Raw genomic sequence first — 26795 nt, 5'->3', positions numbered from 1 at the left:
CCCCAAATGGCACCCTATTCCCTATATAAGGTATAGGTGCTATTTAGGACGCTTCCAGGGTATTCCCTGTTCGACCTGCCAGTCGACTGCAGGGTGATTAATACCTGTATTTATTGTAGTAAGGCACCATCGCCGATCTCTGTACAACACACGTTTTCTTCTGTTTTGAATAGGGTGGCAGTCTGTACAAACATGCATAGATAGTACAGATATGTTGGAGCTGGGTTGCCAGGTCTGACTATCTGAAGCGTACGAACATGTTAGCTACAGAAATGTAGGAGCTAAGTTGCCAGGTCTGACTATCTAAAGCATACAAACATGCCAGTGCAGATATGTAGAAGTCTCGGTTGCCAGGTATGACTATCTGAAACCTTCAAACATGCCTGGTGCAGAAACTGAGAAGCTGGAGGTTGCCATCTGAAACCAGAGCCATATATTTACATAAGGCTCAGTTGCCAGGACTGAATATCTGAAACAAACATGCCAGTGCAGATATGTAGGAGGCTGGAGGTTGCCAGGTCTAACTTAACTGAAACAACCAAAACTCTTTCTCAAACAAACCACTGCCTGCTGTTCTTGACTCACGCCGTCTGTCAGAGGTCTGAGTTAGTGGAATTTTGAACACTACCACTGAGGTGTGACTGGAAAGCGTGCGGCCTCTGGCTGAACGCTAAAACCCAAATGAATGGGTTTTGATAAATGAAAGCCTATCAGCCGCTGCTTCAGTGAAATGTTAAGCAGACAGGAAAGACTGATGGAAATGAATAGGCACCAGCCCTGCTTGTTCAGGTTGCATGCAATTTTTCGCCCTCCTCCTCCGCTCCGCTCCACTTCTCCTCACTCCCACTCCCTCCCAGCCAAGCAGCCACCATATCCATGGCCACCCACATTAAAGTGTGGGGCTGCTTCCCAAATAGGGCTATATAGGGCCAAAAGTAGTGCACTAAATAGGGAATAGGGTGCCATTTGGGACGAACCCTGGGCCTCTTGTTTACCCAGTACCTCTGCTACAGTATAGCCTGGGGATTAGAGAGAAAGTGAGCCTGCTGGGCTGTTCCTCTGAGGTAATCCATCGCTCTCTTTGGATGCATCCCAAATGGCACCCTAATCCCTATATAGTGCACTACTTTTATATGGGCCCCGGTCACTACATAGGGAATAGGGTGCCATTTCAGATGCATCCTCTCTCTTCACCTCAATACCGCTCTACATTTATTTCTCTACAATACCCTTTCAACCTGTGAGTGATGGAAAAGAGATATACTGTACACCTACTCTCTAAAACAAAACAATACTTATTTAGGCTTATCTAGTGTCAGAATTGAGTTTATCCCCTTTTTCCCAATGCAACTTATCCTGTTTTGGTAAATTGTCACACAGTGTGAGAAATGAGCTCTATCCGAGTTTTCATTTTAACTCACAGGCAGTACAGTAAAATAACAACATGCTTTAGTTAAACACAGCCCTGCATTTGCAAATACAAAAACTCCTTTAGTTCACTCACAGCTTTGTTATCAATCAACTAACTTTTGATACTGTTTCTACTCCGTAGGGTCTTCCACCAGGGACGTGGGTCCCTCCCTAGGCCTCAAGAAGTCCAGCTCTCTGGAGAGTTTACAGACCGCCGTGGCCGAGGTGACGCTCAACGGTGACATGCCCTTCCACAGGCCACGCCCACGCATAATCAGGGGGCGGGGCTGTAACGAGAGCTTCCGGGCCGCTATTGACAAGTCTTATGACAGGCCAGCTGCCACCGAGGAGGACGATGAGGGCATGGAGACATGTAAGATTTCTATTGGACAGATCAAACTACTTCAGATCCATAAACCAAATGTTAATGCATGTCTTCCATTGACATCTCTGCATGAAGAATTTACCCAACATTTAAAGTTATGCCTGCATTTATAGGTCAGGATTTAAGGATTTAATAATTACCCCACGTATAAATCTCTTTCCATGTCTCCATCTCTCTAGTGGAAGAGGACACAGAGGAGAGCTCTCGGTCCGGGCGCGACTCTGTGTCCACCGTGGCAGATCTGACCCCACTGTCCAACACAGAGAGACCGCTGGTCAACGGCAACCGCACCAATGAAGACAAGAAGAAGGACAAGGGAGGGAAAGACAAAAAGAAACAAGACAGGGACAAAGAGAAGGACAACAAGAACAAGGCTAAGAAAGGCATGCTGAAAGGACTGGGAGACATGTTCAGGTAGGACACACAAAACCTTTCCATCCTCCTTAACCAGTGTTTCACCCACCATTATAAGTGGGTCCTGGGGTCATGCCTTTAATCAAATTGTCTGAGATGGTCTCCGAGCTGTCTGGGATTCCAATGATATACATTCATACATCATATTTACTTAAATGGTTCTGACACAGGCTGTGTCCCAAATCGTATTCCCTGTATAGTGCACTGCTTTTGTAAAGGTAGTGCACTAAATAAGGAATAGTGTGCTAAAGTGGTTCTAGCAAGGAGAATGCTGACTGATTTCTAACAGTGTAGAATAATGAGATCCAGTGGGAAGGAGAAGGATCTCCTGGCAGACATGCAGATCAGATGTTTGACCTAAAGGGGTGTGGGTGTGTGTGTGGGTGGGTGTGTGTGTCTTGGGCCTCTAGGTTGCTGGAAGCTCTAGTTGTTTGGTTGCTGTAGTCCCAGGGAACTGCAGGATCAAATCATTATGCAGGTGTGCTCCTCAATTGACATGAGCACTATCAGTGGTTGTATGCAAACGCACACACACAGTACGCACTTCAGAAGAGCCGACTTCTTTGCATTTTTTGGTTTCATTCGATAATGACTTAAACATTCTCTTTCATTGACTGAAAGCATTGTGAAACCGCTGATCAATATTGCCCTCAAGTTCCTCCACGTGCACATCACTGACAACACTGAGTGTACAAAACATTCTCTTTCCATGACAAGCTATGATCCCTTATTGATTTCACCTGTTAAATCCACTTCAATCAGTTTAGATTAAGTGGAGGAGACAGGTTAAAGAATGATTTTTAAGCCTTGCGACAATTGAGGCATGGATTGTGTATTTGTGTCATTCAGAGGTTGAATGGGCAAGACAAAATATTTAAGTGCCTTTGAACGGGGTATGGTAGTAGCTGCCAGGTTGCAACGCTGCTGGGTTTTTCACGCTCAACAGTTTCCCGTGTGTATCAAGAATGGTCCACCACCCAAAGGACATCCAGCCAATTTGACACAGCTGTGGGAAGCATTGGTGTCAACATGGACCAGCATCCCTGTGGAATGCTTGTAGAGGGCATTCCCCGACGAATTGAGGCTGTTCTGAGGGCAAAAAGGGAGATGCAACTCAATGTTAGGAAGATCAATCAAGCACAGCTAAATTATTTGAAATGATTTTTAATAGTATTTGAACCCAGGTCTGGTTGGAGTGGGTCGCTGCTCTCAACCCGAGACGCTAGTCAGATCTGACCCTCTCATCTCTCTGGGCTCGCACTGCACACACACACACACACACACACACACACACTGCAGCCCAATCAAAGCCTCATTACCATCTGAACAAAATCTAGACCACAGTAGCTTCCCTCACCTACTCTACTCTGATCACCACTTGGACTCAAAGCAACACCCAATCTTCTCACTTGACAGCATCCTCAAAATGGTCACTGGCCAGAAACTCACAGCATCAGTATGGTTGGTGTTTCAGTGCTACAGTATGGTAAAGTGAAGAATCCCCAAGCCGGCAAGCAGGAAAAAATCTGCCGTTCCGCCGTTATCCCCCACATCAGCTGCTCCTCGGGCGCCGATGAAGTGGACGTCGATTAAGGCAGCCCCCCTCAGATTCAGAGGGGTTGGGTTAAATGCGGGAAACACATTTCAGTTGAATGCATTCAGTTGTACAACTGACTAGGTATCCCCCTTTCCCTTTCCTTTAGTACTGTAACTTATGAAAGGTTTCAAGAAGCTGTGCTTAATCGGTAATAAATGCTAGAGTCAGTGAGACATTTTGACAGTGCTGCCGCAGTCAAGCCAGACTTGATCACTTTAGATACTTGTTGAGATGAGTTTGAAATGCCCCAGTTACATGTATGGTCCTGTGCATCTCATATCCCTAGCATTTGATTTTAAAACATCATGGCTTATCGTCATCTTCTCATGGACGTTCTGAGAGATTCGGAAATAAACACTACCGCAAATATTTGTCTTTCTCTTATGACACTTTCTCTTAACACTTTTTTTTGCGTTGTCAACAGAGCCCTTGATCTTGAAGTTTCCCAGTCGCCTGCTTCTTTAACTAAAATCTTGTAAATCCCTGTCTTATCAGTGGTGTAGAACTCGGAAGAGGAGGGTTCTGTGTTTAACTGTACACAGAATATTAAGAATATTAAATGCCCTTCTGTCATGATGAATGTTCCCATCTTTGAAAGTTTCACTAGTTCTTCATGTCATAAATCTCAAATGGCACCCTATTCCCTTTATAGTGCAATACTTTTGAGCTGTGGCCATAGGGGCTCTGGTCAAAGTAGTGCACTATATACTATAGGTAATAGGATGCCATTTGGGATGTGGCTGGTGTTTTAAGGAGATTTAATGGAAGCCACTGCAGTGGAAAGAGAAACTGTCACCCGCTGTCTCTGTGAAAGATAGGGCTGCACTTCATATTAACACCAACATGTCACTTTCAATGGCTTTATGCTACATTTGAGACCGTTTGTTGATCAGTTTATCAGGTAATGGACCTCCCTCTTCTGTCTTTCCCGCTCACCCCTCTCTCTCTCTCTCTCTCTGTCTCCTTTCGTTAACGCTCTTTGTCTCACACTCTCTCTTTTTGTTTTTCTATCTCTATCTCGCTATCTCTCTGTGTGCTGAGATGCTGTTGGTTTTCTTTGCAGCTGATTAAACTCAACTCTGCAGGCCAATTTTCCTCTGAATAAGCCTAGGTCCATCATATAAATAAGGGCTGCAAAGTAATTTAATCAACAGGGTGCCTTTTATGTGGATTCAATCAAGCTGAAATATAATTTCAAGTAGTTCCCATTTGGTTTACTACTATTTCCCTTCCCATGAATATAATTACTTTGATGGGCTATGGTAATATGTTCTTGTCTCCTATCAATTTCAGACCTGATCACGGGCAAACTCGGTCAAGTACAATTTAAAAGCTAAACATTTGATGGCATGTTTGTCAGAAGAGAGTTGGAGAGAATGGTAGAGTTGATCGCCATTAGTAATTTACTAGTGATTGTCTCAGGGGGACCTGTTGCATCCCAAATGTACATGTTTTTATTAAATTGTTTTGTCAAATGGCACCCTTTTCCCTATATAGTGTGCTACTTTTAACCAGGTCCCATGGCATAGGGCTCTGGTCAAAAGTAGTGCACTGGTGAATAGGGTGCCATTTAGGCACCCTTAAATTGACAAAAATCGAAACCATTTTGGGATAAAGTCTTTGTCTGCTGCCCCAATGTTTCAGGTTTGGAAAACACCGCAAGGACGGAGAGAAACTAGAGCGTAAAGGGAGGCTGGAGGAGCTGCAGGCCTCAGAAGAAGAGACACTGAGGATGAGACTGGAGCAGGAGAGGTCTGTCTACAGACACACACTCACACAGTTGTTTTGTGTCAAGGTTGCTGTGGGACTGCGATTCGACCCCACACATACAAGTGCATATGTGCTGAAAGGCAGTGGGGCTACCCACTAAACCAACCCTATGCCACGAGCTAGACACTGCCTAATGAAGGAAATGGCAGGAGGATGATGTGCCAGTTATTTGGGCACCGGGCTATAAATTCCAAAGCTATTACTACACATACACATACACACTACAACACTCTGTTTAATTCATTCCTCTGCTGGTGTTTTAGGGGCATTATAACTCAGTAATGGCATTCAAGTCTTATTTTCCACAATATTAGAATTCGTATCTCATCATTCCTAGACAGTTCAGACAGTGGTTTTCAGGGCAATTATTCACATTATGATAATTACATACAGTGGGGGAAAAAAGTATTTAGTCAGCCACCAATTGTGCAAGTTCTCCCACTTAAAAAGATCAGAGAGGCCTGTAATTTTCATCATAGGTACATGTCAACTATGACAGACAAAATGAGGAAAAAAAATCCAGAAAATCACATTGTAGGATTTTTTATGAATTTATTTGCAAATTATAGTGGAAAATAAGTATTTGGTCAATAACAAAAGTTTCTCAATACTTTGTTATATACCCTTTGTTGGCAATGACACAGGTCAAACGTTTTCTGTAAGTCTTCACAAGGTTTTCACACACTGTTGCTGGTATTTTGGCCCATTCCTCCATGCAGATCTCCTCTAGAGCAGTGATGTTTTGGGGCTGTCGCTGGGCAACACAGACTTTCAACTCCCTCCAAAGATTTTCTATGGGGTTGAGATCTGGAGACTGGCTAGGCCACTCCAGGACCTTGAAATGATTCTTACGAAGCCACTCCTTCGTTGCCCGGGCGGTGTGTTTGGGATCATTGTCATGCTGAAAGACCCAGCCACGTTTCATCTTCAATGCCCTTGCTGATGGAAGGAGGTTTTCACTCAAAATCTCACGATACATGGCCCCATTCATTCTTTCCTTTACACGGATCAGTCGTCCTGGTCCCTTTGCAGAAAAACAGCCCCAAAGCATGATGTTTCCACCCCCATGCTTCACAGTAGGTATGGTGTTATTTGGATGCAACTCAGCATTCTTTGTCCTCCAAACACGACGAGTTGAGTTTTTACCAAAAAGTTTTTATTTTGGTTTCATCTGACCATATGACATTCTCCCAATCCTCTTCTGGATCATCCAAATGCACTCTAGCAAACTTCAGATGGGCCTGGACATGTACTGGCTTAAGCAGAGGGACACGTCTGGCACTGCAGGATTTGAGTCCCTGGCGGCGTAGTGTGTTACTGATGGTAGGCTTTGTTACTTTGGTCCCAGCTCTCTGCAGGTCATTGACTAGGTCCCCCCGTGTTGTTCTGGGATTTTTGCTCACCGTTCTTGTGATCATTTTGACCCCACGGGGTGAGATCTTGCGTGGAGCCCCAGATCGAGGGAGATTATCAGTGGTCTTGTATGTCTTCCATTTCCTAATAATTGCTCCCACAGTTGATTTCTTCAAACCAAGCTGCTTACCTATTGCAGATTCAGTCTTCCCAGCCTGGTGCAGGTCTACAATTTTGTTTCTGGTGTCCTTTGACAGCTCTTTGGTCTTGGCCATAGTGGAGTTTGGAGTGTGACTGTTTGAGGTTGTGGACAGGTGTCTTTTACACTGATAACAAGTTCAAACAGGTGCCATTAATACAGGTAACGAGTGGAGGACAGAGGAGCCTCTTAAAGAAGAAGATACAGGTCTGTGAGAGCCAGAAATCTTGCTTGTTTGTAGGTGACCAAATACTTATTTTCCACCATAATTTGCAAATAAATTCATTAAAAATCCTACAATGTGATTTTCTGGATTTTTTTCTCTCAATTTGTCTGTCATAGTTGACGTGTACCTAAGCACAATTGGTGGCTGACTAAATACTTTTTTTTCCCCACTGTATGCTATAATTTTGAGTAATAACTTGTTTGATGAAATTCAACAGAAAATTGTGATCTCACCTATTTTTGAAATATTAATGTGTGACTGTGCTGTTTCCTCTCCAAGACTGTTGCATTTGGGACAACCAAGGATTCCTCAAAAGCAAAACTGTTTTTCTAGCAGTGCTTCACTATAGTCTCTGGACTGTAAATTATGCTAATAGGATATTGTACAAGACACTGCTGTCACTGAAATGTACCATTGATGCAAAACAAAACTGAAGCTTCCTTGTCAGTCACACAGGTCGTGTTCCCCTGCTCAGACGTTGCTGACGCATGCCAGATCTTACAGTACAGTGCTTGGATAGGTATTTTAGGTATCTGCTAACCACATCAAATGTTATAGCAATTTGCTGCCCAACGGCACGGTCTCTCACGTGGAACGCAACCATTGCGTGCAAAGTCTGAGCAGGGGAACACGACCAAGGTCTTCTGTTTCCACCCAGAGCTATAGAAATGTCAGAAGTCAGCGTATTAGGACACCTCACTGAAAGAGCCGGCTCTGCTCTGCTTGCCCTGGCAATGACCCCCATCCTTTTCTGTGATCCCATAGGTCAACTAATAGCTACATCCACACATAGACTAGAGACAGGGCGTGCGTTCCAAATGGCACCCCATTCCCTATATAGTGGGCCCTGGTCAAAAGTAGTGCACTATATTGGGAATATAGTGCCATTTGGGACGCGCAGGCAAATAATAGAGAGAGGGTGTGTGTGGTTGGTGCTTGATTTACACCACCCTACTGGAGCACTGAGTGTTTCCTTTGATTTACCCTCTATTGAAGGAGGAGCGAAAGGTTTGGGGGCAATCAGTGACAACGTGAGAGCTTATTTTCAAGCCCAGATATCTAGAGCCCTGACTGTGGGCAGCAATCATAACATTCATCACAACACTTCCATTTCTACGTACCATGTCATTACCACGCTGTCCTTACCGTGATGCACAGCCAATCACTTGGACATGGATACCAAATCAAAGGAACTGTCATTATGAAATCACGTCATCAACAAAATGGCTCTCTCTGCTTCCGGCTCTCGGCTAATAAATGTTGCAAATTATGGATTCAGAAAGGAATAAGGGGAATGGATGCACTATTTATGTATATCATAAGTCAATACTATACTTATGCTATTGATCTTGGCATGAAGGACTGAGAATTGAGACACCGAAAAAGCATTATGATCAAACCTATTGGAAACACTTGTATAAATAAATCGGACTTGACTTGTGATAGCATCACCTACTGTAGACCTACTGTCTCCATCACTCTGATAAATTGGTCTCTGTATTAAGCACAACAATGGAACAAACACAGTATCTAATATGTCGTCTGTACATTTCTGATCACATTCATTACTAATCTCTAGATGGATCTCTAGGTACACTAAGTCCATATGGGTGTATCATCAGTAATGCTGCTTCGTTCTTTATCCAGATGAAACCCTTGTATTCCCAGTGTGCTAACTACCTACACCCCCATCTCTCTCTACAAACCATTACCTGGTGAACAGCTAAGGTATTCATGTTAACTGCAGGGAGGGAGTACCTCACCGAGCACATAATTACAGTTTAGCCAATTATCATCCTTTCAACTAGCAATTATCATCCCTTCGTTTCTCTCTGGTCCTCTTTACTGCCGGGAACAAGCGAAAGGAAAGGAGGACAGACAGGTTTGCCTCATCTAGCACTCAACTGAGAAATCTACATATGCCCCAAGAAATGTGCATTAGCCACATAATGAAATAATACGTCAAGGAAACAGGTTTCCCATTTAAGTGTGAAATTAAATGAAGTCATTATAGGTGAAAATATTTATCCAAAAAGGCAATAATATTTCCTGATGAGTTTGAAAAGAGCTCATCACAGATTCCAGGCAGTTGCTGAGTTGAGTAGACTGAGCCATCTTTTGAATATTTTGAGGATATCTTAATAGAAACATATGCCTCTTATAACATGTTAGCACTGCAGCCTGCCCTGAGTGCAGACACAGGCTAAAGCTTGTTTGTAGACTCAGCGAATATCTAAATTACCAGAAGGAAATGGGCCCTTGAGATCTAGCTTTAAACCGGGGGAAAACAAGATTTGTGTTGGGGGAGTTTAGTAGGCTACTGATGGTAAACACGGTGCTGCTGATAAGATAAGGGCAGACATAGCAATCTGCTCCCTTGCTGTGTTTGGCTCAGCAGCCTTTCCATGGAAAGGAGAGGAGGTGGAGGGGTCGCCAATGCTATTTCCTAAGCAGGCTAGCTAGACCTACCGACTGTGAATTGGTTCCTTACAACAGCAGCTGCCTTGACATGAAAGCCAGTACAATCTCAATCCCTCCATCTTCTAAAAAAAAAATAGCACTGCTACAGCAGAAACAGCCTCCTCAAATTCCACCTCTGTTTACTTTCTACCACAAAAATGCTAATTGTTCTCAGCACCCTTCAATGAGAGATTCTATCTAGATAATGCCTAGTGCCAACACGGGTCATAAGCCTGAGGGCCAGCCAGGAAGAAGGTCTAGATGAACCATTGGACCAAACAATCGTCTCAGCCCTGACATGTTTCTGTGAGGAAGCCCTCTGAGGTCTTAATGATTGGCCCTGATGAGAGATGGGAATATCTCTACTTGGCAGAGAGTATTGGAGCTATAAGGGGTTTTATACTAGGGAAGGGGGGGGTGATAGCACAAGAACCAGGGTTGATGAGTGGCCTTTCCTCAGCTTCCACACAGAACAATGTGCCATTGTGTCCACTGTGTAATGATAATGTCCCTTGGTGGCAACTAATAGCTACACAATAATGATAAAACATGCTGAATGAAAGGAAACCCGGATGGAAGGTCCTGTGGGTTAAGCGACACATAAGCCTGTGAAGAAAGATCTGATCACTTTATATTCCAGACAGTTGATTCACCAGACAGATGCTTGCCTGTGTGTGTATCCCCTATATAGTGCACTACTTTTGACCAGGCCTAGTGTACTATATAGGGAATAGGGTGCCATTTGGAACGCACAAAACAATTATGTTTTTCTGTCAAGCTGTGAAGTGCAGGCCCTGGTCCCTGACCCTCACCTGAGTAAATTCATCCAATCAGTCAATCATAGGTGGATTTTCTCTAGCCTCTGGCCTTGACCAATCAATATGTGTTTTGCCGGAGGAATTGTAACTCCCAACTGATCCTTGGGAAAGGAACTCTGCCATTACAGATCAGACATTGATTAGGTAGAAGTTTCTGCCTCTCCACCTTTTCCCAAGGTAGCCTACTCCTAGACCTCCACAGATTGTCTAAGTACTACACTGCAGCAGTGGAAGGTTTCCACAAGGAGAGGGTTTATTAAAAGACATCTTAAGTGTTCTAGAGAGGAGAGCAGCTGCCTGTGAACTTAGAATGTGAACGTAGGTTGTGTCTCAAATGGCACTATTCTCTGTATAGGGCTCTGGACTAGGGTGACATTGGGGACACATCCACAGTTTTCTTTTTGAGGAATCTATAATTAAACATTCCCTCTCTCTCTCTCTCCTCCAGGATCCAGGCTAAGACCCGGGAGCTGCGGGAGCGCCAGGCACGGGAGAGGGACTACGCTGAGATCCTTGATGTCAACCTGAGCCGAGATGAGGAGCACCCCTACGCAGGCATCGGGCCCCTGGACATGTCCCTGGACAGCGGGCACAGCCGGCCCCAGAGCCCCAGAGACGACCACCACCAAGACTCCTCCCTCTACACACAAGTCGGCAAAGCCCGCAATACCAACGGACGCCCTCCCTCTGCCGACAGGTAGGTGGCCAAGGGTCTATCACGCTATGAGGAGCAGTCCTGGGTTCAAATACTATTTAAAATCTTTCAAATACTTTGGCCATTGTCTCTAGCCTGCCAGGAGTGCCAGATGGGCAGGGGTTGCCATTGTGGGACTATTCTATTGGTCCATTAACCCAGGCAAGCTCAATCAAGCTCAAGTTATTTAAAATACTATTTGAACCCAGGTCTGATTTAAGAGTGGTAGTAATACCACTATAAATACCACTATCAAGCACTATTAAGTAGCACTTCTGATTGGCAGTTTGGTTTTATCCTTCTGTTATAGACATACCATAATTTAAAAATGGAATCTGCATTAGGGGGAAACAGCGCCACTGGCCGCCCCACCACTGTTGTGTTTGTTGCCGAGATGAGTGTCTTACAGCATGGTAAAAAATGTCAGTTCATATTGTGCTCTGCTATCACGCGTGCAATGATAGCCAAGGGGGAAAAAAGTGTTCATGGTTTGCAGTAACTTCTTCATTGTTGTAATATCGCAAACGGATGTGACTGTTTCACCATTATGGATTCCAGCTTCAAGCCTCAGTGGTGTTGAAGAACTAATTCCTGGGAGAATAGTATCTTGCTGTGCCTTGCCGTGCTGGAGTAATGCTAGGAGAAACATTGTTGCAGATACAGTACCTCTACATTTTGATGCTGCATCACTCACTTTCATCTATATGTATTCTATATCCTAGCACTGAGTAGCTACAGTATAGAAGGCTGATATTCTCTCAGTATAGAAGGCTGATATTCTCTCAGTATAGAAGGCTGATATACTCTCAGTATAGAAGGCTGATATTCTCTCAGTATAGAAGGTTGATATTCTCTCAGTATAGAAGGCTGATATTCTCTCAGTATAGAAGGCTGATATACTCTCAGTATAGAAGGCTGATATACTCTCAGTATAGAAGGCTGATATACTCTCAGTATAGAAGGCTGATATACTCTCAGTATAGAAGGCTGATATTCTCTCAGTATAGAGGCTGATATTCTCTCAGTATAGAAGGCTGATATTCTCTCAGTATAGAAGGCTGAAATTCTCTCAGTATAGAAGGCTGATATACTCTCAGTATAGAAGGCTGATATACTCTGAAGTGTGTCTTAGTCCAGCCATCACCCCTCACCCCAGGAAAACAAGCACAGGAATGAATGGCAGTTAAATGTCACCACTCTACTGACTGGGACTCACTGGTGATTACCTTGTTCCTGGTGGGAAAGGAAGGCAACATTTCTAACATTTTCTCGTACTCTTTCCTGATCTATTTCCCCCGTCTCTTACATGTTCATATCATAGGATGCGTCCCAAATGCCACCCTATTTCCTACATAGTTTGCTTAGACTTTTATAGGGAATAGGCACTACTTGGGCACTGGTCAAAGGTGGTGCACTTAATAGGGATAAGGGTGTAATTTGAGACGCAAACATAGAGAAACTTATCCTCAGGCTGACTCTGTTCACTTTCCTTTAGGATTGGCGTCTGTCAATCATCTCACACCATTCCCAAGACTGGTTTGGGACTTCAACTTTATTGTCCCTGAGGAAATTGGTTTTGCAGCAATTGTCAATACACGATTTTATGTATTTTATGTATGACCATCTTTATTCCTACTATGTATTCATTCATAGTCAGTGTCCTTGTGATGCCATAGTGAACACAGGGGCCACTGCAGTGACAGTACTTTACATCACACTAAAGGCTGTGATGAAAAACCATAAGCCTGTGGGCCCTCTATCCACTGCAGTAGTCAGTATTCCGCTGTAGGGGTGTGTCCCAAATGGCACCCTATTCCCTATATAATGCACTAATTTTGACCAGATCCCTATGTGCCTGGTCCCTATGTACCCCGGTAGTGCACTATATAGGGAATACGGTGCCATTTGGGATGAAGCCTCAGTATTCCACTGTAGGATTGTATGGCCTGGAGCACAGTACAGATGAATAACCTGGGATGATTTCCCTAGCCAGAGTGAATACAGTTATCCTGGGTGTTATTTCACATGTCCCTCTACTCACAGATGTGTGTAGATTTATTAATACTGCATGTAGTATTGATGTATAATGAATTGTGCTGCCACAGTGTTAAGGTTTGGATATAGTTCTAGAGAGAGGACGTGTGAAGAAGTGAATAGCATTACTATGCACTGCGGCTCTTAAGAGACTAGCAATACCATGGAGCACTCGTTCAATAAACATAGTCAGGGACATCGTGTGTGTTCATGACCCCATTGCATCAGAACCGCTGACGCGATCTGTTTAATCTTTGCTTGTGTTTGGCTCTTCAGTGCTATTTCAGCGTCATGTCGGGTCACAGGTGGTATTGTTTTTTGAAGTTACAGCAGCCATTGTTTTGTTGTACTGTGCATCTCTTGAGGGGAGATGAGGTTTGTGAAAGACTTGCCCCCCACGAAGACATTAATCATAAGCAGATGTATCATCACAAACCTACAACTTGCTATTGGATATGTGGTTGTGTCCCAAATGCCACGCTATTCTCTATATAGTGAAGTACTTTTGACCAGAGTCCTGATCAGAAGTAGTGCACTATCTAGTGAATAGGGTGCCATTTTGAACGTAGGCTTTATTCGATTTCTGAAAATCATTATGCCTTTGGAAAAAATGCCACTGCGAAGTAGAGGCACAGAGTATTACACCATGGGAGTATTTGATTTGATTGTAAAATAATATGATCTATTGTAAGTTGAAGATGTGTGTAAGTTGGACTACTTTCTTTTTAGGGATTTATATGTAGTCAGTTAAACTTGACTTATTGTACACTATGCTCCAATGGGTACTGCACATGTCAAGCAGAACTGGTGCAATAGAATTACTGTTTATATATCTGTTACTCAATACTGGACGGCTGGCGGCTAGCCGAACCGAACAAGTGTGCTCGCATACTCCCTTAAAAGACCTTCGCTTGAAAATGAAGGGGGGGAAAAACGGCAATAGTACTGTTTGTCCGTTTTGAGACGCCGTAGCCAGTATACACTTCCTCAAAATAGTCTGAAACATCTCAAGAAGTCTGTCATTAATTTTGACGTTTTTGCCGAGGAGATCTTAGTCGCGCAATTTTACATCTAAGATGTTTGGTACAATATTTCTCAATAAAGAAATGTGCATGAAAACTAGTCGTTTCTCGTTGAATGACAGACTTTATTAAAGAATCCCTACTATTGACCAATCACCGACGAAGTGGTGTAGACTTCAGCTCTGAAATTCTGCTTGCCTCCAGAAAAGAATGTGTGTGCCCAAACAGCCAAAAAAGCCCTCATGCAAAACAAACAAAAACATCATCACACCACATGGCCATAGGTATGTGGACATCTGCTCGTCGAACATCTTCTTCCACGATCATGGGCATTAATAAATGGACTTGGTCCCCCCTTTGCTACTATAACAGCCTCCACTCTTCTGGGAAGGCTTTCCACTAGATGTTGGAACATTGCTGCGGGGACATGCTTCCATTCAGCCACAAGCATTAGTGAGGTTGGGCACTGATGTTGGGCGATTAGGCCTGGCTCACAATTGGCGTTCCAATTCACCCCAAAGGTGTTCGATAGGGTTGAGGTCAGGACTGTGTGCAGGCCAGTCAAGTTCTTCCACACCGATCTCAACAAACCATTTCTGTATGGACCTTGCTTTGTGCACAGGGGCATTGTCATGCTGAAACAGGAAAGGACCTTCCCAAACTGTTGCCACAAAATTGGAAGCACAGAATCGCCTAGAATGTCATTGTATGCTGTAGCGTTAAGATTTCCCTTCACTGGAACTCAGGGATCCTAGCCCAAACCATGAAAAACAGCCCCAGACCCTTATTCCTCTTCATCCAAACTTTACAGTTGGTACTATGCATTCAGGCAAGTAGCGTTCTCCTGGCATCCGCCAAAACCAAATTCTTCCGTCGGACTGCCAGATGGTGAAGCGTGATTCATCACTCCAGAGAACGCGTTTCCACTGCTCCGGAATCCAATGGTGGCGAGCTTTATACCACTCCAGCCGACGCTTGGCATTGCGCATGGTGATTTTCGGCTTCTGTGCGGCTGCTCGGCCATGGAAACCCATTTCATGAAGCTCCCAACAAACAGTTATTGTGCTGATGTTACTTCCAGAGGCAGTTTGGAACTCAGTAGAGAGCGTTACAACCGAGGACAGACTATTTTTACGAGCTACGCGCTTCAGCACTCTGCAGTCCCGTTCTGTGAGCTTGTGTGGCCTACCACTTCACTGTTGAGCCGTTGTTGCTTCTAGACGTTTCCACTATACAATAACAGCACTTACAGTTGACCGGGGCAGCTCTAGCAATTTGACGAACTGACTTGTTGGAATGGTGGCATCCTATGACGGTGCCACGTTGAAAGTCACTGAGCTCTTCAGTACTGGCCATTCTACTGCCAATGTTTGTCTATGGAGATTGCATGGCTGTGTGCTCGATTTTCTACACCTGTCAGCAACCGGTTTGGCTGAAATAGCCTAATCCACTAATTTGAAGGGGTGTCCACATATTCTACCGAACTGTTTCGGCTGGGAAGCATGCGGACGCCTTTATCCTGTTCTGTGTCCAAAATGACACCCTATTCCCTACATAGTGCACTCCTTTTGACCATATCTCTATGCCCCTAGTATAACTTCTACTATGTAGTTCAGGGCTAATGTCATAAAAGAGGCTGATGAAGGAATTGATATTTGACCCACAGTATGTGATCTACTCATGTCCATGGCACTATAGTATCTACAGTGGGGGAAAAAAGTATTTAGTCAGCCACCAATTGTGCAAGTTCTCCCACTTAAAAAGATGAGAGAGGCCTGTAATTTTCATCATAGGTACACGTCAACAATGACAGACAAATTGAGAAAAAAAAATCCAGAAAATCACATTGTAGGATTTTTTATGAATTTATTTGCAAATTATGGTGGAAAATAAGTATTTGGTCACCTACAAACAAGCAAGATTTCTGGCTCTCACAGACCTGTAACTTCTTCTTTAAGAGGCTCCTCTGTCCTCCACTCGTTACCTGTATTAATGGCACCTGTTTGAACTTGTTATCAGTGTAAAAGACACCTGTCCACAACCTCAAACAGTCACACTCCAAACTCAACTATGGCCAAGACCAAAGAGCTGTCAAAGGACACCAGAAACACAATTGTAGACCTGCACCAGGCTGGGAAGACTGAATCTGCAATAGGTAAGCAGCTTGGTTTGAAGAAATCAACTGTGGGAGCAATTATTAGGAAATGGAAGACATACAAGACCACTGATAATCTCCCTCGATCTGGGGCTCCACGCAAGATCTCACCCCGTGGGGTCAAAATGATCACAAGAACGGTGAGCAAAAATCCCAGAACCACACGGGGGGACCTAGTCAATGACCTGCAGAGAGCTGGGACCAAAGTAACGAAGCCTACCATCAGTAACACACTACGCCGCCAGGGACTCAAATCCTGCAGTGCAAGACGTGTCCCCCTGCTTAAGCCAGTACATGTCCAGGCCCGTCTGAAGTTTGCTAGAGTGCATTTGGATGATCCAGAAGAGGATTGGGAGAATGTCATATGGTCAGATGAAACCAAAATAGAACTTTTTGGTAAAAACTCAACTCGTCGTGTTTGGAGGACAAAGAATGCTGAGTTGCATCCAAAGAACACCATACCTACTGTGAAGCATGGGGGGTGGAAACATCATGCTTTGGGGCTGTTTTTCTGCAAAGGGACCAGGACGACTGATCCGTGTAAAGGAAAGAATGAATGGGGCCATGTATCGTGAGATTTTGAGTGAAAACCTCCTTCCATCAGCAAGGGCATTGAAGATGAAACGTGGCTGGGTCTTTCAGCATGACAATGATCCCAAACACACTGCCCGGGCAACGAAGGAGTGGCTTCGTAAGAAGCATTTCAAGGTCCTGGAGTGGCCTAGCCAGTCTCCAGATCTCAACCCCATAGAAAATCTTTGGAGGGGAGTTGAAAGTCCGTGTTGCCCAGCGACAGCCCCAAAACATCACTGCTCTAGAGGAGATCTGCATGGAGGAATGGGCCAAAATACCAGCAACAGTGTGTGAAAACCTTGTGAAGACTTACAGAAAACGTTTGACCTGTGTCATTGCCAACAAAGGGAATATAACAAAGTATTGAGAAACTTTTGTTATTGACCAAATACTTATTTTCCACCATAATTTGCAAATTAATTAATAAAAAATCCTACAATGTGATTTTCTGGAAAAAAAAATCTCATTTTGTCTGTCATAGTTGACGTGTACCTATGATGAAAATTACAGGCCTCTCTCATCTTTTTAAGTGGGAGAACTTGCACAATTGGTGGCTGACTAAATACTTTTTTTCCCCACTGTATATGATATTATTATCATGGTGGACAGTCATACCCTGTTCTACCAAGTGGGGTGATGTGCTGGCTAAACTGCCCTAGTCCGTCTCAAAATGAGAAAGCCAGAATATTATTTTTAATTCCTCTCAGAGCTATAAAATCTTCCATCGCTCATTTGACCGCTTTACTGAGAAGGAAAACAAACCTGCAGCTGCATAAATATACAGCGGAATTCATTTTGTAATTGCCTTTGCTTTCAAAACTACGGCCCATCAGAAATTTCTATTTAACTGTGCAGCGTAAAATGAGTCTGCCAGCAGCTTCGTGAAACCCAGGGGAGAAGTCAGCCATTTCCTCCACCCTGAGAACCATGACTGACTTCTGTCGACTTAATCATACTGTGGAATGACAGCACCATTCCCTCCACCCAGTTCTAAAACTACTTGCACGTCGTTAACCATTTGTTTACACTTTATTCAGTCATGTTACCTCATTGGCTAGCTCTCTAACAACCTGGTAACTTTACCAGTATATGAAAACATTTGGGGGCATAGAATGAAAGGAAAAGGGATATCTTCTTCAGGAGATCAATGATCCTAGTGATGAATGAATGACAGATCTCTTGCATGTCATCATCACAAACCTTACATTTTTAAAGAGACAGTGTACAATTTTCAATGTAATGCATCACAGGAAAATAGTGCTTTTACACCTAATATTCCACAAATGACTTGGTACTGGTACTTATCGTACTCATTGTGTATTTATTCCTGGTGTTATTATTTTCAATTTTTCTCAGCATTGTTGGGAATGGCCTGTAAGTAAGCATTTCACTGTTAGTTTACCTGTTGTACCTGTTTACCTGTTGTTTACAAAGTATGTGACATAACATTTTATTTTATTTTGATTTGACTAGTATTTGTATCAGCATTTTAGCTTTTATAATAAATGAATGTCTTTACAGTGTTACATATTTGTTTCTAGGGCACAACAGGTGCTTCAAAAGTAGCTAGAATTAAAATAGGCCCAATATACAGTGCATTCAGAAAGTATTCAGACCCCTTGACTTTTTCCACATTTTGTTAAGTTACAGCCTAATTCTAAAATGGATTAAATAGTTTTGTTTCCTCATCAATCTACACAAAATACCCCATAATGACAAAGCAAAAACTAGTTTCTAGACATTTTTGCACACAAATAAATAATGAATATCACATTTACATACAGTACCAGTCAAAACCTTGGACACACCTACTCATTCAAGGGTTTTTCTTTATTTTTGCTAGTTTCTACATTGTAGAATAATAGTGAAGACATCAAAACTATTAAATAACACATATGGAATCATGTAGTAACCAAAAAAAGCGTTAAACAAATAAAAAATATATTATTTATTTTAGATTCTTCAAAATAGCTACCCTTTGCCTTGATGACAGCTTTGCACACTCTTAGCATTCTCTCAACCAGCTTCATGAGGTAGTCACCTGGAATGCAGTTCAATTAACAGGTGTGCCTTGTTAAAAGTTAAGACATTCAGAGACTTGTCCCTAAGCCACTCCTGTGTTGTCTTGGCTGTGTGCTTAGGGTCGTTGTCCTGTTGGTGAACCTTCGGCCCAGTCTGAGTTCCTGAGCGCTCTGGAGCAGGTTTTCATCAAGGATCTCTCTGTACTTTACTCCGTTCATCTTTCCCTCAATCCTGACTAGTCTCCCAGGGATGGTGCCAGGTTTCCTCCAGACGTGACGCTTGGCATTGGGGCCAAAGAGTTCAATCTTGGTTTCATCAGACCAAGACCAAAGAATCTTGTTTCTCATGGTCTGAGAGTCCTTTAGGTGCCTTTTGGGGAACTCCAAGCGGGCTTTCATGTGCCTTTTACTGAGGAGTGGCTTCCGTCTGGCCGCTCTACCATAAAGGCCTGATTGGTATAGTGCTGCAGAGATGGTTGTCCTTCTGGAAGGTTCTCCCATCTCCACAGAGGAACTCTGGAGCTCTGTCAGAGTGACCATCGGGTTCTTGGTCACCTCCCTGACCAAGGCCCTTCTCCCCCGATTGCTCAGTTTGGCAGGACGGCCAGCTCTAGGAAGAGTCTTGGTGGTTCCAAACTTCTTCCATTTAAGAGTGATGGAGGCCACTGTGTTCTTGGGGACCTTCAATGCTGCAGAAATATCTTGGTACCCTTCCTCAGATCTGTGCTACGGACAATTCCTTCGACCTCATGGCTTGGTTTTTGCTCTGACATGCACTATCAACTGTGGGACCTTATATAGACAGGTGTGTGCCTTTCCAAATCATGTCCAATCAATTGAATTTACCATAGGTTGTAGAAACATCTGAATGATGATCAATGGAAACAGGATGCACCTGAGCTCAATTTCGAGTCTCATAGCAAAGGGTCTGAACACTTATGTAAATAAGGTATTTCTGTTTTTTAATACATTTCCAACCATTTCCAAAAACCTGTTTTCGTTTTGTCATTATGGGGTATTTTGTGTGGATTGATGAGATTTTTATTTAATACATTTTAGAATAAGGCTGTTACGTAACAAAATGTGGAAAAAATCAAAGGGTCTGAATACTTTCCGAATGCACTGTAAGCTGTATCTCAATCAATTTTAAAAAATCTTAATTTCTGGTGCTAAATGTAATGTGGTGCTCCTAACTTTTATGTTGGGAGCACCAGTGCTACCAATGACATTTTTTAATTTAGAGCCCTGGTTGCGACATAGTTGAAACAGCATTGAGCTTTTTGTGGAGTTTATAGGCTTTGGTACTGTTACACTATGGAATTGCAACTCGGCTGGGCTAATAAGGGCAGCCTTGTAAAAGTATTTATAGAGAGAGCAAGTGAAAGAAAATGATTTATGTTGAAATTGGGTTTATCGTGCAGTAATTGGGATTTTTTAAGAGTGTTCCTATGTTTATTGCGTTGGTGGTGTCGTAGCTGTAGCTACAGTGAGGGAAAAAAGTATTTGATCCCCTGCTGATTTTGTACGTTTGCCCACTGACAAAGACATGATCAGTCTATAATTTTAATGGTAGGTTTATTTGAACAGTGAGAGAATAGCAACAGAAATATCCAGAAAACGCATGTCATAAATGTTATAAATTGATTTGCATTTTAATGAGGGAAATAAGTATTTGACTCCTCTGCAAAACATGACTTAGTACTTGGTGGCAAAACCCTTGTTGGCAATGAGAGGTCAGATGTTTCTTGTAGATGGTCACCAGGTTTGCACACATCTCAGGAGGGATTTTGTCCCACTCCTCTTTGCAGATCTTCTCCAAGTCATTAAGTTTTCGAGCCTGACGTTTGGCAACTCGAACCTTCAGCTCCTTCCATAGATTTTCTATGGGATTAAGGTCTGGAGACTGGCTAGGCCACTCCAGGACCTTAATGTACTTCTTCTTGAGCCACTCCTTTGTTGCCTTGGCCGTGTGTTTTGGGTCATTGTCATGCTGGAATACCCATCCACGACCTATTTTCAATGCCCTGGCTGAGGGAAGGAGGTTCTCATCCAAGAATTGACGGTACATGGCACCGTCCATCGTCCCTTTGATGCGGTGAAGTTGTCCTGTCCCCTTAGCAGAAAAACACCCCCAAAGCATAATGTTTCCACCTCCATGTTTGACGGTGGGGATGGTGTTCTTGGGGTCATAGGCAGCATTTCTCCTCCTCCAAACACGGCGAGTTGAGTTGATGCCAAAGAGCTCGATTTTGGTCTCATCTGACCACAACACTTTCACCCAGTTCTCCTCTGAATCATTCAGATGTTCATTGGCAAACTTCAGACGGGCCTGTATATGTGGTTTCTTGAGCAGGGGGACCTTGCGGGCGCTGCAGGATTTCAGTCCTTCACGGCGGAGTGTGTTACCAATTGTTTTCTTGGTGACTATGGTCCGAGCTGCCTTGAGATCATTGACAAGCTCCTCCTGTGTAGTTCTGGGCAGATTCCTCACCGTTCTCATGATCATTGCAACTCCACGAGGTGAGATCTTGCATGGAGCCCCAGGCCGAGGGAGATTGACAGTTATTTTGTGTTTCTTCCATTTGCGAATAATCACACTAACTGTTGTCACCTTCTCACCAAGCTGCTTGGCGATGGTCTTTTAGCCCATTCCAGCCTTGTGTAGGTCTACAATCTTGTCCCTGACATCCTTGGAGAGCTCTTTGGTCTTGGCCATGGTGGAGAGTTTGGAATCTGATTGATTGCTTCTGTGGACAGGTGTCTTTTATACAGGTAACAAACTGAGATTAGGAGCACTCCCTTTAAGAGTGTGCTCCTAATCTCAGCTCGTTACCTGTATAAAAGACACCTGGGAGCCAGAAATCTTTCTGATTGAGAGGGGGTCAAATACTTATTTCCCTCATTAAAATGAAAATCAATTTATAACATTTTTGACATGCTTTTTTCTGGATTATTTTGTTGTTATTCTGTCTCTCACTGTTCAAATAAACCTACCATTAAAATTATAGACTGATCATTTCTTTGTCAATGGGCAAACGTACAAAATCAGCAGGGGATCAAATACTTTTTTCCCTCACTGTATATATTGTGAATGGCACACATGCAGTGTTCCATCACATGATGGAGGGTTAAACAAGTGAATTGTCTCCTGTGTCTGTATTGTTTTAATCCCCTCTAGGAGAATAGAGACCTGGGTTGAATGCTCCCTCCGTGGGATTTCATGTGATTTGATTCCCCAGCTCTGAGGCTGTTTTTATTGAATCTGCTCCATTACATTTATTTAGGCCTGTAAGAAAAAGCCCTCCACTCCGAAGGAACATATTGGTCACATCGTATCACAAACGCTCAAGAAGATATGAAACAGCTAGCCAAGCAGCATCTCTGAGTCCCAAATGGCACCCTATTCCCTATATAGGGCTCTGGTCAAAAGTAGTGCGCTATATAGGAAATAAGGTGCCATTTGGGACGCACAATGTGGTTCTGGAGCTACATTGAGTGACATCACACCACAGGGGATCGCGTCAACCTTATTTAGTCTACTAGCTTGCAGATGAATAGAGAAGGCAGTTGAATGTAGGCCCACTCAAGGTTGTGTGTGTGTGTTTGTACGCATGTACCAGAGGGCAATTAATTCCCACATTCAGTGTGAGTAAACACACGGCTAATCCCCCTTCATTCAGACAGAGGGCTTTCAGATACCCAGCAGGAGTCACACACACTCCCACACACACACACCTACACACATACACATAGTCATAAGCAAGGCAGATTCAGCCACATACGATGTTGACACAAAAATATTTGTTTCAGGAAAGCAGAATGGTTAAAATAGTAAGATAATAATGTGTTGAGATAGCAAAGTCACTGCAAGATAAAGGAAAATGAAGTGTTCTTCTATTTGAAATAGTGTTACTAAAAGAACAGATTGAATAAGTAGTAGGCACTACACAAACCAGGCTAGATATATCAGACTGGCATCAGATAAACCAGGCACTACACAAACCAGGCTAGATATATCAGACTGGCATCAGATAAACCAGGCACTACACAAACCAGGCTAGATATATCAGACTGGCATCAGATAAACCAGGCACTACACAAACCAGGCTAGATATATCAGACTGGCATCAGATAAACCAGGCACTACACAAACCAAGCTAGATATATCAGACTGGCATCAGTTAGTTAATCCACCTATTGACATCTGTGTATGTGATAAACCGTAATCCAATGTTTGACCTCTTGCTAATGTCTTGATCTGCTTTACAGATTTCCATTTCTGCTTTTTAGATGCAGTGGCTATGTCCCAAATGGCACCCTATTCCCTATATAGTGCACTACTTTTGACCAAGGCCCATTTGGTCAAAAGTAGTGCATTATATAGAGTGCCATTTGGAATGCAACCTGTGTTTTCAAGCTGCTTTTCAGATATGTAGTTCTTTCAGTATAGTAGATGGATTCCCGGACCCGTTATTAACAGTTTATTACAGGGTGTTTATTCAATAAACCATTGGGTTATATTAGGTATAATATATTACTGTTAGTTAAGTATGTGGCTATAGATTTTAACGATCAGTTACCATCATCTCCCATCTGTGACAGTCATCTTTTAGTTTATCTATAGGGGAGACATGCTGTTCTGTTCTCTCCTTAATCCCGGGATCCTGGCAACAACCTATGGGGCTTTGGTTTGGGGGAGGCAGGACTATGGAAATCCTCTAGTGTTGCAAAATTCCGTTAACTTACCCAAAATTCCCAGGTTTTCCAGAATTCCTGATTGTAGGAATCCGTACCTCCTCCTTATTCCCTCCTGATTCTGGAAATCTTCTAAACCGGGATTTCTAGAACATTTTTGTGATGGTTATCTGAATTTGTCAATCCTGATCCTGTCTGAATGTAGGAGAGTATGCCTCTATGGCCATTGCCTAAGCCCCCTTTGGCTTTAGTCCCCTTTGCCTTCATTGGTCTGGCTAGGTTGTTGGTGTTATATACAGCTCAATTACAGTCAATCAAGTAACAAAACATTTCTAAAATGGCTTTGATGCTCTTAGCTGCCTTGACAACCCCAAGGTTTAAAACTGAAAAGAGGGTTGTGTGAATGTGAGTTGGATGTGGGATGAGGTGGGTGAGAATGTCAATAGGTTGAATAAGTGATGTTAGTGGCAAATGGCTTCCTAAACCCTATATAGTGCTCTACTTTTGACCTGTAGTAGCACTTTATAGGGAATAGGTTGCCATTCGGGGTGCAGCCTTTGCCTCCTATCCTTCCCTACTAACATATGATAAGCCTCCAATCTCTTCACTTTATCTGTGTCTGTCTGTTTTTATGCTGGATTAGGATTACACCTGTTTATCACACACACACTCACATATTGCATCTATTGCCCCACTGAAACAAAATGGTGGAATACCATTACAGAATGTATTCCCTCAAAATGCCCATTCATTTTGTAGCTTGCCATGTTATTTAGAGGCTGCTCCATTTGTGAATAATAATAATAATGAATGTGCATGACCCTACCCAGAGAGACAGAACTCCTCTGGGGGTTGGTTTGCATCTGAACACAACAGACAACGGCACTAAACTGATTAGCAGAGAACCATAGAACCTGTGGCTCAGTCTGATACACATAGATAGATAGATAGATAGATAGATAGATAGATATACACACACACACACACACACACACACACACAGAGACACACACACACACACTACAGGGCAAAGGAAATATAGACAGGTCAGCACTGCAGATTCCAAATGATGGTAAATTGCCTGTTAAACGTATGCCTGGTCACTCAGGGACAGTTGGATGGCCGTCTAGCCGTCTGTTCTGCCTAGTATTGACCATGTCTGGTGTCTGGCAGAATGATGTCATCCACTCTCCTCTCATATCTGGTGCCAGACCAGTGTAGTCCTTATTGGAGCTGAATCCCACCATAGAGATGCATTAAATTAGTGTTCTATTTAATTCTATGGGCTTACCTCTGGGGTCACTGTTTGAAGCCTTAGTCTGTGACAGCCACGCAAGCCTGGTAGAATAAAAACAATCTTATCACGAAAAAGTACAGTATTTTTTTATCCATCAAACACTCAACATTCTTATGTCCGTCAACATCCGTAATGCACTTACAATGCATTACTGGTAAAAGAGCTTAGACAGCTGTTGCAGTGCTTTACACGAACAGCATGTGCTTCACATGAACCTTTCTTTAATGGCACCGGCCCCATGTATTTTTTACGTAATTCCCTCCAGAAACTCCCTTTTGGCCCCATCAGTTCTGGATCCATCCAGCTGAGAACTCTTTGACATTTGGCTTGAGTTCTCCTGTGGACTGACTGGGTTCACTTCACTCACAACCACTGACCCTTTAACCCTGACATCATGCCGACCCACATTTACAGTGTTTTCCCTCTATACATTTAGCAGCGGTGCCCCGCCGCTGCTAAATCATTGCCGCTACTCCAAAAAATATGATACAAAAATACATATATATATATATACAGTGCCTTCGGAAAGTATTCAGACCCCTTGACTTTATCCACATTTTGTTACGTTACAGCCTTATTCTAAAATGGATATAAAATATATTATACAATGTAGAAAATAGTAAAAATAAAGAAAAGCCCTGGAATTAATAAGAGCGAGAGAGAGATCAGTTGGGCTACTGGTTATAATGATTTTAAAGGGAAAATTATATTCAGATGTCAACATAATTTAATTTGAATTACTTTTAGGAAGTGACCTTCTCTCTGTTGTTGTACAAAAAAGTATCCCTGGTGGATATGGCCAAGACTCCCCCCTCCAACAAGAGAGGGGGGCAGTCCGGGGCATACCCACCCGGGATAATTTTTTGTAGAACCACAGTGAGAAGGTCACTATGGGCCCTGATCAAAAGTAGTGCACTATGTAGGGAATTGGGTGCGTGTACACTGCCCTACTCTCTCCTCCAGAACACAGCATTAGGTTGTATTATGGCATCAACTAGCTGGGGAGAGAAAGGGATTATAAACAATCTAATAAACTATTTGATTAAAGACCTTTGAACTGTGGACTCCCGTTGCCAGGCAACACTGCACACATCTAAGAGGCCAGGCCATGCAGGGCTGTCGCTCATCTCTACTCATAAGGCCCCAGCTCTCCTCCAGACCTGGGCTCAAATACTATTTGAAATCTTTCAAATACATTTGCCCTGTTTATTGAGCTTGCCTGGAGAAATGGAACCAATAGAAAAGTCCTAAAAAGGCCTATCCTTGCTCACTTTCTAGGCAGGCTAAAGCAAACCCTCAAAGTTTGGTAGATTTCTAATACTACCAGGTCGGCTCTCCTCTCTAGCTAGATGTCTGGACCTGATCATAGGGAGATAGTAGGAGGTGAACAGAGTGTTTGATGGTGACACACTGTTGAATTTAGCTCCATGTCTGTCTGTGTGGGAGTGCTGAGATACTGTAGAGAGGGAATCCAAGAAGAGGTCATCTCTATACAATCCACATTTGAATCATGTTGAGAGGAGAGGGATGCTGAGATGTAGACAGAGGCTGCTGGCTGGCTTTTGTTAAGGCGGCATGGTCTTAGTTAGAATCCCCGATCCCATGAAGGGCTGTGTCACAATATTGCACTAGGGCCCTATGGACCCTGGCCAAAAGCAGTGCACTATATAGG

General features: G+C 43.2%; 1 protein-coding gene across 1 annotated transcript in view; it reads left to right on the top strand.

Moving 5' to 3' along the window:
• Positions 1 to 26795, top strand: part of LOC121535161 (partitioning defective 3 homolog) — a 222031-nt gene that overhangs the window by 153915 nt on the left and 41321 nt on the right. The window contains 4 exon segments of the mRNA XM_041841940.2: positions 1553 to 1783; positions 1975 to 2209; positions 5451 to 5558; positions 11081 to 11329. Of these exon segments, the coding sequence (XP_041697874.2) occupies positions 1553 to 1783; positions 1975 to 2209; positions 5451 to 5558; positions 11081 to 11329 (823 nt within the window).

This window comes from Coregonus clupeaformis, chromosome 21, assembly GCF_020615455.1.
Source record: "Coregonus clupeaformis isolate EN_2021a chromosome 21, ASM2061545v1, whole genome shotgun sequence".
Lineage (NCBI taxonomy): Eukaryota > Metazoa > Chordata > Actinopteri > Salmoniformes > Salmonidae > Coregonus > Coregonus clupeaformis.
Note: the sequence above shows the minus strand (reverse complement) of the source record. Positions and strands in the feature narration are given on the sequence as shown.